The 19,821-nt window shown below is 37.6% G+C and overlaps 1 protein-coding gene across 1 annotated transcript; it reads left to right on the top strand.

Annotated features, from left to right (window-relative positions):
* The first annotated feature begins 4,779 nt into the window (after nt 1-4,779).
* Nucleotides 4,780-18,980, top strand: LOC121974932 (SWI/SNF chromatin-remodeling complex subunit SNF5-like). Its single transcript, XM_042526221.1, has 2 exons — nt 4,780-5,371; nt 18,087-18,980. Exons 1-2 carry the CDS (start codon nt 4,869-4,871, stop codon nt 18,721-18,723), a joined length of 1,140 nt encoding a protein of 379 aa, XP_042382155.1. The 5' UTR covers nt 4,780-4,868; the 3' UTR covers nt 18,724-18,980.
* Nucleotides 18,981-19,821: the final 841 nt, after the last annotated feature.

The raw sequence follows: 19,821 nt of genomic DNA, 5'->3' as shown, positions 1-19,821 counted from the left end.
TTGACAATATTCATTGTCGAAGACACCCTTTAAATAGTTACAGTAATAACTGAAAGAAGTAAGACTAGCTTCATCATTTGATAAACTAAAGGAAACACAATAAAGGTAATTATTGATCCATCCATCCATCCATAGATCCAGTTCAGTTAATTTATTCCCTGTGATAGAGTTTAGAGTGTGTCGTCCACAAATATGTAGTGGATGTTGCCCGCTTTCTCTGCCTAGTTGTGATGAGCTGATTGACCAGTGGGATACGTCGGCGGTGATAGGTAAGGAAGTAGATGTTTGCGTTGATTTGTAGAACTTCACCGGAGATGTCATTTCCTAGATTGCTTTTAGTAGCAGTCTTGAGGAAGGAAGGAGAATTTTCTAGCTTCATGATGAGCAGGCGTTGTTTGTCGCCGGTGCCCTATCGAAAGCACTTATGCCAGGTTACAAGTGAGCACCAATTACAGTGACAATGTGATCTCTTTCGATGTAGAATTAAAATCATGGATTTAATTTTCCTAGAGTTAATTATCTACTGATCTACTGATACATGTATTTGCCCACCCGAACAAACACTAGAGTGAAAGCAATCGATAAAGAGGTGAAAGATATTTTTCTGCGCATAATCAAAAATAGAGAGGAGAGCATGAAATCAGGTGACGCAAAGAACGACGACCTTTTGGGCATGTTGCTAGAGTCCAATCAACAACACCTCCAAGAGCACAAGGACGCTGGGTTGAGATGTCATTTGCTTAAAGCAGATGACGTGTAGGGGGCGTTCAACGTGTTTAAAAGAGAAAAAAAATACTTCAAATGAAGCAAACGATGGTATCCTCCATCTCCGTTGGTGGAACCCCATAATACTAGGGGTTCCACCGCTGGTAGGGGGCGACCGCCGCTGTCGCTGTCGAAGTGGATCCGCCCCTGGAAATAAGCTCACATGTTTATGGCAAAACCATTCAGACGACAAATATGAGTTAACTAGGGAGAGGGCACTTTAATTTGGTTTTGAGGAACTCTTTGATTAAGGAACAAGAGTTCCTATCTGGGTGGGATCGTCCTTGTTAAAATAACGACTTCCTATTTGTAGTTGTAGTTGGTATTCAAGCTTAAGGATCTAAGAGATTTATGATTTATGGAGGCTTATAGAAGTGCAAGCAAGTAAAGTCGAATGAAATCCACTTCTCACAGACAAAATACTCTCTGTTGAGCCAGAGTTGAATGAATAACATTCAAGTTGACTGAACTATTGATAAGATTCCTGAAATAATGATGTAGCGGCATAATACTTTCTTAGTTTTCTAAATATTTTAGGATCGAGTTTTAGTTTCGATTAATTAATGAATGAATTTTCTTTAATAAATGGTTGACTTAAAAATATTGGATTGACAGGTCACATGATGTGAGCATTGAGACTTCTCTGTACAAGAATCGTCAAATCTCCTTTACTCTAAAAGATTTTCAGAAAAAATATTGAACTAGGTAACATTGAACCTAGGACGACCAGTTAGACTCTATAGAAGTTTCCGAACAACCTCTAGAGTAAATCGGGAAGCGCTCGTGGAGAGCGGCCTAGAAGCCAACATCTAACGATTGTGTGCCCCATTTGAAGGAAAAATCTCTATAAATGCATTGTGGCTAGGGATTGAATCATGGATACTAGATTTCTTTCCATTACAAAGTAGCCTGAGGTTATAACCCTCTGTTTGGATGGGGTGAGCGAAGTTCATTAACGGAAGGGGACGAGAGGGGAAGGGAGGGGAAGTAAAGTATTTATATTTTCCTTGTTTGGAAGGGAGGGAAGGTTTATTAACACAATATGTGTTACCATGTTGATGTACGTAGATTATATATATTTTTATGCATACTTTGACGCACATCTACTTGTACTTCATGCATATAATGTATGCTTATTGCACTTTATTTCATTATAATGTCATACTTCCATTACATTTTATTCGGAGATATACTCTTTGCATATTTTGATTGACAGGACGTGATTTGGAGCAAAAACGGAGTTTAAATAGAGTCTAGAGCTTCCAAAATGCCTGAGCTGTGCTTATGAGGCATGAATGTGTGAAAATATGGCACAAAACAAGGTTCACACGGCCTGGCCGTGTCAATTTTACATGGGTGTATCAATTCCATATAGCCATATTATTTTCTGTACTACAGACTAAAAGTAAAATGACCATAACTTTCTACTCGGTTGATGTTATGAGTCATTCCAGATATCAAAATGTAGATAACTTCAAGATCTACAACTCTTATGAAGACTTCAACCAGAGAAAACCACGTCTTGAAGGTCTAAAATATGTTTCTATGAGACATGGCCTTGGCACACAGTCGTGTCAAATCCTACACTGCACACCAAGAGTAAAATGGACATAACTTTGTGTTCAGTTGGAGTTTCAGGATGTTATTTATACTAAATTGTAGCTAACTTCAAGATCTACAACTTTGCTAAAGATCACAACTCAAGAATACCAAGATAAGAGGTGCTAAAATGGCCTACAAGTGTACACATCCTTGACACACGGCCAAAAACAGTTAGGCCGTGTGAGCCACACGGTCGTGTCACTCCACTAGCATAACCAAAGCATGGCCGTGTGAGCCACACGACCATGCAATATTTCCATAGAGTAAGTAGTGGTGGGCCGTGTGAGCCATACGACCGTACAACATTTTCAGAGGTCAAAAAGAGCATGGTTGTGTGAGCCACACAGTCGTGTAGCTTATCCAAAACTAAAGCAGAACATGGTCGTGTGAGCCACACGTCCGTGTCACCTTCGCCAAAAGCAAGATGTATGAGGCTGTGTGGATCCACACAGTCGTCTCACGGGCCGCGTGGTGCCATATCCTGCTCTATAAAAAAGGTTTTTCTCTCCTTTTCACTTATCTTTGGCTTGTGGCTCACCCCCATTCCTTGGGGAAGGGTTCTCCCCTTTGGGGAGGCCCTAGATCTCCATCTTCGTCGATCCATCCTCCTCCGGAGCAAGGGAGCGCTTCTAAGGATGCTACGTTTCAAAGATAAGCATTCTCTTCTCTCTATCTCCATGTATTGAGTCGTGGTTTGCTTTACTTATCGTATTTGGTTGTAATTCCCTTGTAATGGAGTAGATCTCTAGATCTAGGATGTAGGAAGTATTTGTGATATGTTGTGATGTATGAACTATGTATTTGGACATTTTTCTATGCAATGAAGTGTTTATATCATCATCTATGTATGTTGTGTTTTGTATGCGTTTGACGAAATGTGTGTGAGGTAAATCCATGTAGATGTAGGGTTAGATCACCATGTAGAGGAAGAGCTTTGGAATGTAAGATCATGAGACTTTGTGACAGAAGGTATTCCTTACTTTCTACGGCAGTTCCTTGAAACGGGGATCGACTCTCTACTAGGAAAACTAATTAGAGTTTAAAGGATTCTCCTAAATTAATGTTAGAAAGTGACTTGTGTAATATAGGAACGTGGACCGTGGGCCCTTGTGTGAGAAGAATGTTCCCTATAATCAGACTTCCTAAATTACATCTTCTACTTAATTGTATTAATCTACCGTTAGGAAGTGATCTGTATAATCTAGGAACGTAGACTGTCGGCCTTGGTGACAGAAGGATGTTTCCTTATTATCAAACTTTCTAAATTATCTCTTCTACTTAATGGCGGTAGAACTTGGGTAAACTCTTCAATGCGATCTTTGCGGGATAGTACTGGACTTTAGTTAGAACTCCTACACGAGTGTAAGCATGGAGTTAGGTAGATGAACAATGCATAAGGACATTAACTAGCATCGCAACGAAACCCAAATCCTAGTATCTATTCCCCTTCATTCACTTACGCTCTTTTCTCTCTCTCATTTTTTTCTTTCTCTCTAGCGTTTGTGAACCATTTTAGATTATCTAGATAATTCGACGTGTGAAGTTGACTGGTGCTTAATCAATAGTCCCCGTGGGATCGATAATCTTTTGTATTACTGACGACGTAACCGTGCACTTGCGATGACGTAACACGTGTTTTGGAAGAAAGTGAGGATAATGAAAGTTAAATATATAAAGTTACAAAATTACCCTCACTTTTATTAAAAATTTACGCGTTCAAAATCTAGTGTATCTTACATACATTTATTGGTTAAGTCTTACACATTCACACATTTGTAGCTCATTTGTTAAAGTCGACGTCGGCGTCAAAGTCGGTGTCGGCATTGACATTGGCGTCGACATCGAAGTAGACATCGAAGTTGGCATCAAAGTCATAGTTGGCGTCGACGTCGACGTCGATGGAGTGTGAGCATCGGGCGGTGCAAGTAGAGCGGTGTGAATATTTTTCATCATGATACAAAGAATATATAAAATAATGATTTTTAAAATTAATATAATAAAATAGGGATACAATTAAAATACAAAGTTTTTAAAATTCCTTTACCTTTCCTCACTCTAAATTAAAGTATTAAAAATTCTTTCGTTGCATGGATAAAGAAAATTAAAACATACTCTTCCTTATCTTTTCTTTCCTTAGCTCATTTTCTTCCAAACATCATTTAAAATTTTTCTCTCTCTTCTTTGTCCTTCTCTTCCCTCAGCTCAGCTCAGCTCAGCTCAGTTCAGCTCAACTCTCATGCAAATAGTGCGTAAAAGATTTTCAGGTTAACCGTTTCAATTTATTCAAATTTGTTAATAAAGCATTAATATTAACGCCGAAGTAGGGCCACGTTGAGGCCGCTTAGGGCCTGTTGATACCGTAATTGGACCACATTGAGCCCGCTTAGGGACTGAAAAACACACTGTAACAGGGCAATATCGAGCCCTGCCATATCTCATTCCTTTCTCCTCGATCGAACGCATTCACGATCACACAGAGCGATAGAAGAAGAGAGCAATCGATGACGGAATCCAACGACAATAACTCAATGGCGCAGCAACAGCAGCTTCTCATACAGCAGCACCAGCAGAAGCTCTTTCTCATGCAGCAGCAACAGCTCCATCTCCAACAGCAGCAACAGCTACAACGCCAGAAGCAACAGCAGCAGAGGCAGCAATCGCAGCCATCGGCTCAGCATCAATCGCCTTATAGCCTCCTGCAGCAGCAGCAGCAGGCCATCTCCCGCTTCCCCTCCAACATCGACGCCCACCTCCGCGCCCCTGGCTTGCGATCCCTTCACTTCCAGGGCCCTGCCGTTTCGCCTTCCGCCTCACAGCTGCCTTCAGCTGCTAATCTCCACCATCACCCTCCTCAGTCCCAGCCGGCGCGATCATCAGGCTTAGGGGTAGGTGTCGGAAGGCCCGGGAACCCCTTGGAGGTGGAAATGGCCCAGAAGGATGCCATGATGGTCTGCAGCCCTGACTTCAAGCGCCCTTTTGCCTCCGTCGACGATGCTGTGCTCAGGTATTTCCTCTTCCTAGTGCTTTGCCTTTTTCGGATTGCACCTTTTATCCTCCTTCACATCTTAGGGTTTCTATGCATCTTTTTCCTTTCCATACAATAATCGATCTTAGTGTTGTGTTGGTAAAGGAAATAACTTGCATGTTACACTGCATATATTCTGAAAGGATTGGGAATTATGGCCTGTTAAAGTGGATGATGCAGAATCTGAAAAACTGGAATTAGGATTCTCACAGGATAACAAAATATCATATCTCCCTAGGATCTGGTTTCATTGTTCAAATACATCACAGGTCAGATTGTAAGTGAGGAAAAGTATAGCGATTATGTTTCTAGATTTGGAATTCATTATGAAAAATAAGATATTTTCTGGTATCAACCAAGGGTGAGAATCTTACATGGTTAACTGCCGATACATTAAAAAGCAACTCAAGCTAGAGTGGTAGATAAAACAAAGGAGTTGGCTATAGTTGTAGGACCATGTATGTATTCTAAAATAGCTGTTTGCTTATCTGAACCACTGTGCTTCATTGTTCTTTACATTGAAATTCTGAGCTCCATTTGCTTGTTTATTAGCTGTTTGCTTACACTTGATGCATGATCATAGTGTTTCATTCAAATGCCTAGCAGAGCACTACATTCATCTCTGCATAGCTGCACAAACCATCTCCTAATAGATATTTATATTATGCCAATATTCTTCAACCTTTATATTCCCTTTGACACTATTTTTTTGTTTTTTCAGCTTTCGTACATCTAGGAATATCCTTCCTCATGCAAGTCTCTATTAGTGCCACAAGGATCACTATAAGTGTCTGGATTAGATGATGATAAAACTAGCATTTGTAGGATCTGTTAATTGATAGAAATTAAATTTAAAATTTGCATTAAGTTAAAATGCATAAAAATTCGAATTAGGAAGTGAAAGAACAAATCAAGGGAACAAAATTAGCCTTGTTTCTGTATTATTTAACCTGCAAAACCTATTAAATTGTTATTAATTTTTCCCAATAGGCAGGTCATGATATGTATATCAAAAGAACCTTACTCCTAGACTTCTTCAAGGGACCCAATATGAAGGAGCTATTTGTTTCAGTGAGTCTTCTTTAGGCCTCACAAGTAGGATGATTTTTGGTGTCAAGCCAAGACTTAACTGAAGTAAGGAGCATATGTCACTTTTTAGTCTCATAAAGAATTTTTAGATTTTTAGGTCATTTATGTCTGGATAGAGGCCTTGATGCGAGACTTCTTGGAAGAACTAGTATTGACCTAAACTTGAGCATTTTCCTGTTCATGTTTTTTCATCCTTGTACTTTATTATTGACTATAATTATCAGCATAGTAAGGCTATTGGATTATGGATCATCATTATCTGTTTAATGATAAATGAACTACCTTAGCATTGTTTTCTCTTACTATGATTAGCATTGTTATGTTCTGCAGAAATGGTCATGCATATTTAATTTTATGTGAAAGTGTTTTTGGCTAACTCAAAATTATAATTTATGCTGAAGAACTAGCTTGGTCAACATTCGAGTTGTCTCTCTCAATCTTTTTCACTCAAGATATCAACATGATCATTTATGTAGTTAGATTGCTACACCACTGGAGGAAAAATTTTAGCCTTTGAAATAAAAATTGAAAAACCATTATTTTGTTTGCTTAAATTATAAAGTGACCTTGTGATTAATATCTCTTTATTTGGCTGAGTAATTGTGGGTTTTGACACGGGACCATGGACATTTGAGTTATGATAGGATCAGTTAATTGTCCTTTACATCCCGCTCTTGTATATTTGATTCTCTAGGTCCTTTTCATAATGACACAAGCAAGGTTCAAAATCTTGAGCTGTGATGGAGTTTCGGTCTTTGATTAGAATAATGTCATTTCGGTATTGTGCCGACGTTTTGATGCATAGTGCCATTGACTAATTGGAAGTTGAAGGAAGAAGGAGATGAAGTAAAGATTGTATGTGCCGAGTGATATCAAGTTTCGGTATTTTATTGGAGCAATACGTTTTTACCATTTCGCTTGGTATGGTACGAGATTTCATACCATGAACACAAGGATAGTGGTTAGGAAGTATTATGTCATTTTTAGGGGATTTAATTGTGAGCTAATTAGACAAAAATATTACACATTGACGAGGTCAGGTTCACTCCTTTTCCAAGTCATTCTATACTGTTACTTAGAGAATAATTAGTGTGGAAATTATTATGTCTAATGAACATAGGTGGTTGAAACCTGTTTTGCTTATATTCTCCTTGGAGGCTACCAACATGCCATGTAAATGTTCACGCAGCCATTTTTGCTCAAAGGAAAAAAAGTATTAGGGCTCATTTTCTTAGCCAGTGCATTCTACCATGATATAGATTACCGTCATTGCTCATTTATATTTACACCTCTCAGATTGGTAAGTTTACAACTGAGCTCTAATCTATTTAAAATTTTATACGTAACGTTTCCCTTTACGTTCAAAAATATCATAAAACCCCAACTTATTATATAGATATACTCAATGTTATGGCCTCTCAGCTAACTAATTATTGGAACTAACAAAAGAGATGAAATAATCTTTGGACTATGCTTTTTCTTGGATGAAGTGACAAAAGAGAAAGATTTCACTAAACTGCACTTTTCTTGGATAAAGTGACAATCAATCTCAATATATTTCCTTCTTCAATTAAAAATAAGATTGGAAGCAACATTCATGGCAGCTTGAGTTTGACAATATAATTACTCAAATTTCATAACTTAATTGTTAACTCTTTGAGCCAAATAAATTCACATGTAGTTAGAGCTATGACTTTATATTCTACTTTTGCACTCTACTTGGTTCCAACAATTTGCTTATTGTCCTTTCAAGATATTATGTTGTCTCTAAGTAGAATGCAATTCTCGATGAGGATTTTCTATCTGTAGAGAGCATACTCATATCTAGATTTTGTATACAACACAATTTATAGATGTCCATGGTCACATTATATGAGTGCTGAAAAACCTATCCTAGAACATTCTTAAGATATAGAACTCTCAAGGCTGGTTCTCAGTTATGGTACAAACCTTATGGAATTAACTAATCACACTTGAAAAAAAATAATGAGAGATCATCTCTCAATGACTGTAAGGTAATGCAATTTTCCAACTAGTCTTTTGTACTTCTCAAAATTTGATAACAATTTCTTTTGTATTAGTCTTGCATTAAGGTCTAGGGGAGTATCAACTAGTATTGATCTTAATATACCAGCCTTCTTGAGCTTTAGGTTGCTATGATCTTTAATTTTAAACTACTGGTGAAGATTTGTTTTCAATCTTGTGATTCTGATATAGTTATCATCGAGAAGTAATGATGATACCATTCACATAAGTGATAAGTATGATGTTTTGCAAGGGAAGAAGTATGATAAAATACAGACGGATTTATATTTGTAATCACCCAAGATGAAAAAGAGTATAGCTGAGTTTACCAGACTATACTAAAATAGATTTCTTCAGCCCATATAAGTACTTCAATTTATAGGTCAAATTAATCTCCCTCTGAGCAACAAAAGCAAGGCGGGTAGTTTATATAGAAATTATTCTTGATGTTTAATTGATGTGATGACCACTGAAATATAGTTGCCAATGTAAAAAAGCAAAGGTAATAACAATGTAACAAGTAATCAACTCCATAAATTTGAGTGTTATTTAGTCACCAAGTGAACTCTCAATTGATCCATAATTTCTCTTGGGAGGATCTGTCTAATGAATACCCAATTACAACAATTATTGATTTTGTGGAGGAAAGAGGAACCAACTTCTAAGTCTATGTAAGACTATCTCATCAATTATAGTATATTGTCATCATGAATAAGGCAAACCCTTTGGAACAATTTAAAGAAGAATGTGAAGTGAAGGAAGAAATAAGGTAGAATAGCTAGGTAAAATAAGAGACATATCTAAAAAGAGGATGTGAAGTAGTGAACTTAGGAGCCAGGAATACCTTTTTGAAAAGCTATAGGGAGATCAAGATGAGTGACAAGTTCTGAGATAGTCTATGGTGCTGGAAAAGCTAGAGAATCTTGAGGAGTGGTTGTAACAGGCTCAATTTTTGACCTTTTACTATAAGTCCTTAAATGGGTGAGGCTTTGATATTACTATTTCTATAGGAGAGGATGATGAAGTAGGGACGCATAATCAAGGAACAAGAAGAATTAGATTAGGAACTGGAAGAACTTTTAAAACAAACAGAAGAACAAAATAAAGTTAAAGAATGTTACGACTATTAAAATAAAAACCTGTTACAACCCAAGAGAATGACATTGATATTTTCTTACATGTGAGAATAGCTAAAAAAAATACATATTTGATAGATCTAGTAGACAATTTTTCTCTACCTGGAGATACAAGATAAACAAAACAAGCATATGCAAACACACATAGTGGGAGTAAGTAAAGGGAATCACAAATTGTGAAGAGGCTTTGACTATGAAGCTTTGGGAAAGATATGGTATTTATAAAGTAACATGCAATGAGAATGACAATTCCAAAGTTAAGTACATGTGAAGTTGTAATATACAATTGTTTTAACAGGATGTCTAGTTTGTCTTTCGGCAATATTATTTTTTGAGTGTATGGCAACATGAAGATTGATTATCAGATACATTGGCTAGAACGGAAGGATTTAAAAGGATTTGAAATATATCCTTCATGGAGTGTGAATGACAACTAGGTGTCTATTTTTCTCTGTGTAATATATGCTATTAGGGTGTATGGGAACATGGAGATTAATAAGTATATTTTGGCTAGAAAGGAAGGATTGAGAAGTATTTAAAAATTATTCTTTAGCTTTTGTCACTTCTCAATTTTTTTTTTATAAATATTTCAAACTGTCTTCTAATTTCGGCATGGCAAGAAGAGAGACAACTAAAAAGAATTCAGAATGCTGTTTTTATAAGAAGTCAACTCATTCTAGAGTAGTAATCAAAGTAGGTAATTTAAAATCAAACTTTGAGTATGCACGACCAAATATCAGACTATACTAAGAAAATTAGTAACAAATCACATTTTAGATATTGAGTTGACAGGACTTAACATTAAAGACAATATCTAATAGACTAGTCTTTTCTAGGTTTTATGTTTTTTTACTCATTTTTGTTAATATATACACATATATGTTTAAATATTGACTGCATGGACCACATACTACTTGCATACACATTTTCTAAAACCTTGTATTACCAAATTTTATAGGACCAATGTATGTTGTATACTAGAATCATAGAATTAAAGTTCTGATTGGTAGAGGGAGATCTAAGAATATGCTGTCCAGAGCAATTAGCATTGATTTTAAACATTTTACTTTTGCATAGAGTTAAATAACACAATAAGATCCTATGTAGTTGACCGCTTTATGGTTAGCAGTTAAGGGCCCCCCATCCAGCCCTGGGGACCACTTCCGAAGTTGGGGATCTTTTGAGTTTATAGTCAAGAATATTTTCCAAACCAAGTCCTGCTTTTTGAAACACTTGCCTTTTACCATTTTGTTATAGGTTGTTGTTAATTTGTGATCTATGTTCCCGGTGAGAAGAATTTTTAGGTTTCTTTTTCTACTTGCTTTTTGTGACCCTTGAAATTCCTGAGTTTTAGAATAACACAATCTATGCATTTGTGGATCTGAAAGTTTGATTACTAGGCATAATGAATTATGTCTACGACGCTGCACTTAGTTGTCTAAGCTTAATTCCACTTGAACTCTGATAATCACATGGTCGACGAGATGTGAGCTGATGACAAAAGTATAAGAAATTTGAGATTAAATTTTAGAATCTAGAGATAAGTTCAGTAAATCTAAAACTGAATATATGAAATATTATTTTAATAATGTGAAAAGAAACAAGGAAATATTTGAGATGGAATGACATGAAATTGTTGTGAAATTTCTTGGATATATCATTCACCTAGATATTGATGAAGAAACATTTAATAGAACAAAGAGCAGGTGCTTGAAATGAAATGGAACTATTAATGCTCCTCTTTAATTAAAAAGAAGATTTTACGAGTGATATGAGAACCAAAGTTTAAAATTTCGACCCGTATCAAGATTTTAGTCATGGACCGGAACGATATGGTTTCGTATCATACCGTGCCGATATGATTTCGGTATTTTTTTAATTATAAAATATATTAATTATGAATAAAAAATAATTTAAATATTTAAAATACAAAAATAAAAATAAAATATTTTTTTACAAAATATATATAATTAATGAGATAATTTTATTAGAGTTTAATTAAATCTATTTAAATTATTCCTACTATAGCTAGGAGTTAGATTGAAATTATTAAACTATTTTTATTTAATCTTTACTGTGTTTGAACTGTTGTGCTGGTTGCGTGATTGTCGCTGCCGCGGGCCTCGTGCGACGAGTCCACCGCGGTCGTGCGACGAGTTCATTGCGGCTGGGCTCTCGCAATGATCCCGCCGCGACTGCTGAGCTCTTGCGACGAGTCCGTTGCGGCCGTGGGCCTTGCGGCATGAGTTCGCTGCGGCCGCAGGAGCAGGGCTCGCGCGATGAGTCTGCCGTGAGTGCTGTTGTCAGTTTCGGTTTGCAAGCGGAACGATATTTTAAACCCTGGTATGAACTAGAGTGTCATATGTTTAGATCTATTTGTGGAATTAATAGCAAAGCTAGAATAATAAATATTAATATCCAACTATAGTCTAGTTTAGTTTTACTAATAAAATTAGCCAATAAAAAATGAGTTCGGATCCTCTAGTCCGCTTTTCCATGGTCCCCTCTCGGTCCCCTTCGTAATTGCGACTGGATCGCGGCTAGAATCCGGCCACAATTGACTGCGATCCCTCTCTGGGTTCACATTTCCACCCAGGTTATAGTTTGGATTAGGGAAAGCTGCTGGAGGCCGCTGGCAGTGGGCGGGAGGCCGTGCTATCGGGCGCCAAGCAGGGGCGGCCTCCAGGCGCATGCCCCGATCAAACTATAACCTGGGTGGGAATGTGAATCCAGGGAGGGATCGCAGTCAATTGCGGATGGATTCCAGCAATGATCTAGCCGCAATTGCGAAGGGGACCAGGAGGGGACTATGAAAAAGCGGACATGAAGATCTGTCCTAATAGAAAATAGGCTAAGATGGTTCAAACATATTTAATTGAATTGATAGAGTTAAAAGTGAAAAAGCTCGAGAGAGGTCCAAAACAACTCTAGTTAATGTAATTATTTGTAATTTATGAAATTTAGAAATTGCTAGTGAATTATGTTGCATAGGTTTTGGATAATAATTATGTAGCCAAGTTGAAATAGTCAGGAATAACATGGCCTGATGATTTCTTAGTAATCTCCTTGCTAAAAGTGCATGGGTTAAAATGTTTATGTTTTTCAATGATGACGATGATCCTTGAGCTGCTGGAACTTAGATAAGATGATTTCTCGTCTCTATAATCTTCGTCTTAAAAATATATGGGTTGAAAATCTCTGTTTTTTTTCTCCCTTGCAAGAGAGAAGGCTTTGGAAACTAGGCAAAAAGCAATAAGGATCTTTTGAGTCACAGAGGTTCAATTAAGATAATATCCTCTTCCCAGTAATCACGGTGTGTTCAAAATACATGGGTGAAGAATCCTTTTTTTTATTCTCCTTTTTATGAGAGTAGGTTTAGAAACCCAGACAATAAGCAATGAGGCAAGAGGTTCGCTAATAGGTCATGATTGTCTTTGTGGATAGATAATATATAGATAAATTTGCTCTTAAATCTTTTTGGAAAGGCCATCAGTTAGCCCACAGAAAATAAAATAGAATTATTACAAGTTTTCATCTCAAAAAGATAGGTACTAAAAGATAGGGGGAAATGGTTGATAAACAGAGGCTTTGCTTAATCTACTCTTTTCTTTTCTTATTTTAAGATTTAGTACCACATTGAATTTAATAAAATTTTATCCATTGATAAAGCTTGTGGTTCTATTTGTTTCTTTAATATTCGAAAATCAAATTATAGAAATTAAATAAAAATATTTGCAAGTCTTTTCAAGGCTTCTTTATATATATATGCCTAGAAAATAAGCTGAGATCCTGGTCCATACAGTGCCAACAATGTAACCAGTGTCTGTGGTAATTAATAGATGTTTTCGGATACTCTGTTAGCTGTTATGCAATATTTTCTTTGTTATTGGTGCATGAAACCACAAACATATTTTGAAATGTCCAAGATGAAAAACCATTTGGAAATATATGAAGTCAAGAATGGATCTTAGCTGATTAAGCTTCACTTTCTATGTAGATTTATGGTGATTTGTTTAAAATTGAAGTCAACATAGATTAGTTATGGCCTACAGGTTTTAGAATTGGTTACATAAGCACATTTTCTGTTATTCTTTTTTTTTGTTGTTCATTGTTATTTTTCGATAAACTATTTCTGCAGTGACATTAGTACGAATGTTCTATCAATAAGATTGTTTGTTGATACAATTGCCATTGCCAATTCAGAACCTTTGTTGTCATCATGTCTCATAATTGTACTTTTAATTAACTCTGTTTGGTTTATGGTCAGTGGTAAGGGACATTAGATAAGTTCTTCCACGGTAGAACATCCAAGTTGTCACTCAGGCACCCGCAGTTTGAACTCTAGCTACGGCGTATTTGGAGGAATTTTTTCTTCAAATGGGGGGCGTAACTAAAGGATGCTGGGTTTCTGGGCTAGCCGCTGTGTGCGCTTCCCGATTTACCCTGGTGATCGGTGAGAAACTTCCGTGGAACCAGGCCGGTCACCCCAGAGATAGTCAATGAGACTAATTGGGATTATCATTTTTTTTTTTCTTTTTAAAGATATTTCTCCAACCCTGTCTACATAAACATAAGAATCGATAACTGGACTTTTAAATGTTGTTAACCATTATCAAGCCTTTAAGGATCTGCTCACTGACTTTGCAAGTGTTCAATGTGCTTCTATTGTGGAAAAACTGTCTGAATGTGTCATTGTCAAAAATAGTCCATGGATAGAGGATTGACCTCCAGTCAATTGCCCCATTAGGCAGCATCGCAACTGCAGCATCAATCAAGCGGTTCTTTAGTATTCCACATTCCAATGGTTCACTATAGTTGAGTTCCTTGCTATGTTGCATGGATATGAATATCGTATCAGATACGACACGGATACGGCGATACGAAAATTTTTGAAAATATAAGACACGACATAGCTAGGATACGACGATTATTAAAAAATAAAAAATGTTATATATATATATATCGTATTAAAAATTAAAAATCCTAGAATAGAAAACCATGCTCATATTATATTAACCATAATATCCATTACAAACAAAAAGTAAACATAACAAAATGCAACACACCAAATACATCTTAAATAAACAAGTAAAAAAAATCAAACATCCATATCTCATCACCAACACCGTCTTCGTCAATAACTAAGACTGACTCCAATTCAGGTTCATCAAAAGAGGCAATTTCAAGGATGGTAGCACCCTCTATACCCATGGAATCAAATCCATTTGCTCCAACATCCCACATCTTACCTTCTCCTTCATTATAATGTGGACTCCTAGATAAAAGACGAAGATTATAGTGAATATATACCAAATCTTCCGCTCTTTGTGGTGTTATCTTGTTCCTCTTCAATGAGTGTATGATTGTAGATGCTCCAATTTCTCTCACAACAAGAAGAAGATAGATGCCCAAGTAGCTTTAAAGCTAAATTTTGAAGAGTTGGTGTAGAAGCACCATGGATAACCCACCATTTTGTTGGAGACATCAAACCTCGATCACACATTGAATCATTATCAGAAAAATCATCAATGGCAGCTGACAAAGAGGCAAACTCATTAACACTTATTCGTTCGGATGAATTGGAGTAATATCTTTCAATGCACCTTTTCCTTTCCCTTGAAACTTCAATGTCCCTATGAGAAAGACAATTAGGAGATTCTTGGAGCCACTCATGGCTATAATACCTACATAAAAAGATTGATAGTTTAACATCATTCATGAACTAATATTTCTAATTTGCTAAAACTTAGAAAGTTAAAAATTTTTAGAGCTTTACCTTGGATTCAAAGAATGCGCCAATCAATGAAGAGGTGTATTACTTTTATTATCGCTCCACTAGAATATATTATGAACAACCTCAAAACTTTGAAACTCCACTATAAGGTCCCTTTGAGATAGCAACTCTCATTTTTTTCTATCATTTCATCCTACCACTCATAGACTAAATGAAGACAAGGTTAATTAGTGTCTGCTTTCCTTAGCATCTCATAAATTGGACTTGTGAAAGCAAGTATATAATCAATTTTTTCCCAAAATTGATCATCCAATATCTTGTACTTCACTACTCTGACCTTCGCTACATCCTCCTCCTTGTACAAATCTCATCTTTCACTAATTACCATGTTTTCAAGAAATTTCTTGATTTGTCTGAACCTTTTAGGCATAATGATCGTGGAAGCAAATCGAGTATCTACAATTGATAGCATCTTCAAGTTTGAGTTATCGTTGAACATCGATAATCTCATATTGTGATTCATGATAAAATTCTTGATCATTGAAGCATGATTTGCTACTTCTGCTATCCACTTGCACTCATCAAAGGCTTCTTTGTTTTATAGAGTCAGTCGGTGCACAAATATTCTTCAAAGCAAGATTCAATGTGTGCACAACGCAAGGAGTCCAAAATATGTGTGGGTACTTTGCTTCAACGAATAACCCAACTTTGCAAACAGGAGCATTATCGGTGACCACTTGGACAACATTATGATGTCCCACTTCATTTATGGCATTAATGAACAACTTAGAGATGAAAGCTTTATCCTTGTACTCACCTTCACAATTTATCGCCTTCAAAAATATAAGACCACTTTCACACACAACCATGATATTAATTAGCGGTCTTCTTTGCACATCCAATCACCCATCACTACAAATACTAACTCCCTTTTGTTTCCAAGCAACTTTTGTTGGCTCCAAAAGCTTTCCAATATGAGCTTTTTCTTTTTGAAGAAGTGAAGTTCTCAATAAATTGTATCTAGGTGGAAGAAAATCTGGAATTGTTCATTGAGTAGCCAAACTGAAAGCACAACATAATGATGATTCCTAACAATATTGAAAGATAATCCCCCGATGTAAACAACCTTGCAATTTCAGAGTGGAGTTTATCTCTGGCATTCAAGTTAAAAGTTTTCTCAAGCGGGCCAAGTGGTCCTTTCCTCTTCTTTGTTGGATCATCATTTTGCAAAATACCACTAAACAAAATGAGGATTTTGAAGCCATATTTGATGATGCAGATGACGAAGGCAACAGAACTTCTTTCTGTTAAGAATTCTTCTTTCTCAATTCCGCATTATCAATAAGTTGTTGCATACGCTTCATTTGATCTATTGTAACAGCCGTAAAACCAGCAATTCCAGCATCTTTTTGTCTTAACAGGCGTGCTTTCACCCTTGAATATGATCTTTTGCACACTTTACTACATATATTGCATGACCAAGTGACATTTCCTCCTCCAACTGCCTTTCCACCTTGGTTACAAATTTCCGCAAAGGCGAATAATCATCAACATTCTCCTGTCTCCTGTGCACTCTCATTTTGAAAACTTTCCATGACAAATAGGCTGAAAATAACAATTAAGAAGTAGTGGAGGGGGGCCTATTGTAAAACTTACCAGAAACTTACCAAAAGCAAAAACAAATTCGTGATCTCAGAAGAAAAAACAAAAAAGTAAACTTACCAGAAAGAGGGCGATGGCGGGCTGCTACTGAGCAGCGGCGGGCTTCTGTGAGCAGCGGCGGGCTTTTGCGAGCAGCGACAGGCTGTTGTTGAGCAGCGGCGGGCTTCTGCGAGCAGCGGCGGGCTCCTGCTGAGCACCGGCGGGCTGCTGCGAGCACCGGCAGGCTGCTGCGGAGCATCAGCGGGCTGCTGCGGAGCATCAGCGGGCTGCTGCGGAGCACCGGCGGGCTGTTGCGGAACACCGACGGGCTGCTTCGAGCAGTGGCGAGCTCCTGCGAACAGCGGTAGGCGACGGAGAGAGGCGGAGAGCGTAGGAGAGAGGCGGAGAGTGTAGGCGAGCAGCTGAGAGCGATGGTGAGTAGCGAAGAGCGTGGGCGAGCAGCAGAGAGCACGGGCAACGGCGGCACAGGTGACAGCCGCGATGAAGAAAGGTCGCGTTGCGATGAAAAGAGAGAATTAGGAGTAGAGAGTAATTTAGGGTTTTTTTTATTTGAATAAGTAGTCCTCATAATTTTATTATTTTTCAATTTACCCTCGAAATTTTTAATTTTTTTGCAATTAAGCCCAAACTTGTCCGGAAATGTGTCTCATCCGTGTTCTAGCCGTATTTGACTAGTCAAACTTGTAAAAAGTCAACGACGTGGTTTTTGCCGTGTCCGACATGCGTATTTGTGTGTCGTGTCCATGTCGTGTCTGTTTCGACACTTCCAAAAAAAATATTTTTGGAAGTGTCCGTGCTACACTGGTTCCTTGTACTTGTGTGTTCCCTCTATTCTCTCCATTCTTCCTAAATTTTCCACATTTATGGTGACATTTTGCCTACTAGTTCTTCTCTGGAATCATTTCATACAATATTCTATGTTTTATCATGCTAAAAACATAAAATTTAAGATAAAATTCTTTATGCATACCATGAATGACTGGTTTCTCAATTTCCTCTGCACCTAGAATCATGAATGACCTGATTCATAGTTTGCTCGACCTTTTAGGCTTCTGCCCTATCATGTGGTATCTGATTATGAGGCAGAAGAAGATGACAGAATTCTTGATAGTGATACCACGGGCCAAATATTTTCACGGATTCAGCAATGGGATAATAACATTCTTGCAAAGATTGCAGAGTTCGCCACAACATTTGAGAAGCAAGTCCTTGCTTTCGACATAATGACACAGAAGAGAGCCCAAGGAGAATTCAGGTCAGAGGAGAGACTTATGATTGAGCAGGCATTGCTACAAGAAGAGAAGCAGGCTCTGTTGGGAATCAGAGTCAGAGCAGAATTAGAGTCTAAGGAGAATGCTGGAAGGGAAGCAGCAGAGGCCAAAGTACAGGTAGCGACGGCTCAGGTTGAACATGCTCGAGCAGAGGCACAAGAACGTGCAGAAATGTATGCTCATGCCTCAATGAGGGTGGGCTCAGCTGCCCTCTCCGAAGCAGGTCCTGGTCTCGATATTGTGCCAGAACAGGGTGGTAACATGGACAAAATTCATCAGTGGGGAAATGCTCAAAGAGAAGATGAAGAGCCGTCTGAGGATTTCTTGAATGATGAGAATGAACCGGAAAACAGAGACACTGGCACACAAGGTGAGTGGCGAGAAGCAGGGAAGCTGGACTTAAATTCTAGGTGATAATAATACAAGTTGGCTGATGCTTTCTAGTTTGCATACCTCATGGGACTGTGCCCTGAAACAATGTCTTGGCTGATTACAAACTGTAGCAGGATTGGCTGCTTGTTCCAAAGCAAGAAAGTGCATTTACTGAATTCAGACAACAGATTATATAGAAGTGCACCCCTCACCTTATTTATGCTGCTATTTTTATTTTGTTTAAAGATTCAACTTTTTGGTAACATTGTTTTTGGAAGCAGAAGTCATGCACCTTTCAATGTTGTTATGCTTGAACTCTGTGGAAACACTACACTTTAGTGCTAACTTGTCAGCGAGGAAGATAGCGAAGGTTGGAGATTCAGGATCTCAATACATTAAATGGTAATGGTCATGAAAGAATATACTTTCCCAATGAGAGTGCATCGATTGATTTGATGTGATCTCGTGTCTTTGGCCTCTGGTGGTCGTGGTGGTGCTGGTGGTTTAAGATAGGTCCATGTCTCTTTTTTTGTTTGGATATAAGAGAGTTTAAGTTCCCTAATTCTTCATCTCTGACTTTCCACGGGAAGAATGTGTTGATATAGGACTCAATGCTGTTGTACATGGACAAAATTTCATTGTTGGCCTGAGTACCTCTTTTTTCACATTATGCTTGGTTTCAAGAGTGGACATATTCGAAAGTAATTAGTATTCATTACTTTGGATTAATACCTTAGACGCCTAGGGGATCCTTCTGCATTTTGATTACTGGAGAAATACTAATGTCAGTCGAGTATCTCAGGAAAAGAAGATTATTTTTTTTTTGAAAAATGTGAATGTGTTTGATAATGAGTAAAAACAATAAAGTATCCCCTTTGAGACCCCATGATTGTTGGAGAAATATTGATTAGATACCCTTTTTAGATCTAGTGGTTACTGAAGAAATATCTAGCTGACCTCGAGATCGAGTGTTCTTTTGAGATCTTATATGTAAAATTAATGCAGAACGTGATAACACCGACGCCAAGTGCCCCTTGTCGCTAGCCCCATAGCGAGATGAATGAAGGTAAATCAGGTGCTGAAATGGTTATTTGTCGCAGCTGCAATGGGAACATAATGAAATGATGATTGATAATTAGA

The sequence above is a fragment of the Zingiber officinale genome, chromosome 4B (assembly GCF_018446385.1).
Source record: "Zingiber officinale cultivar Zhangliang chromosome 4B, Zo_v1.1, whole genome shotgun sequence".
Lineage (NCBI taxonomy): Eukaryota > Viridiplantae > Streptophyta > Magnoliopsida > Zingiberales > Zingiberaceae > Zingiber > Zingiber officinale.
This window is presented reverse-complemented; position numbering and strand designations above follow the sequence as displayed.

What these genes read in the sequence shown, in the direction of transcription:
- LOC121974932 (XM_042526221.1), top strand. Translation starts at nt 4,869, where the DNA reads ATGACGGAATCCAACGACAATAACTCAATGGCGCAGCAACAGCAGCTT. An exon ending in GTCGACGATGCTGTGCTCAG is followed by an intron (nt 5,372 to 18,086) that starts GTATTTCCTCTT and finishes TCGACCTTTTAG; the next exon opens with GCTTCTGCCCTATCATGTGG.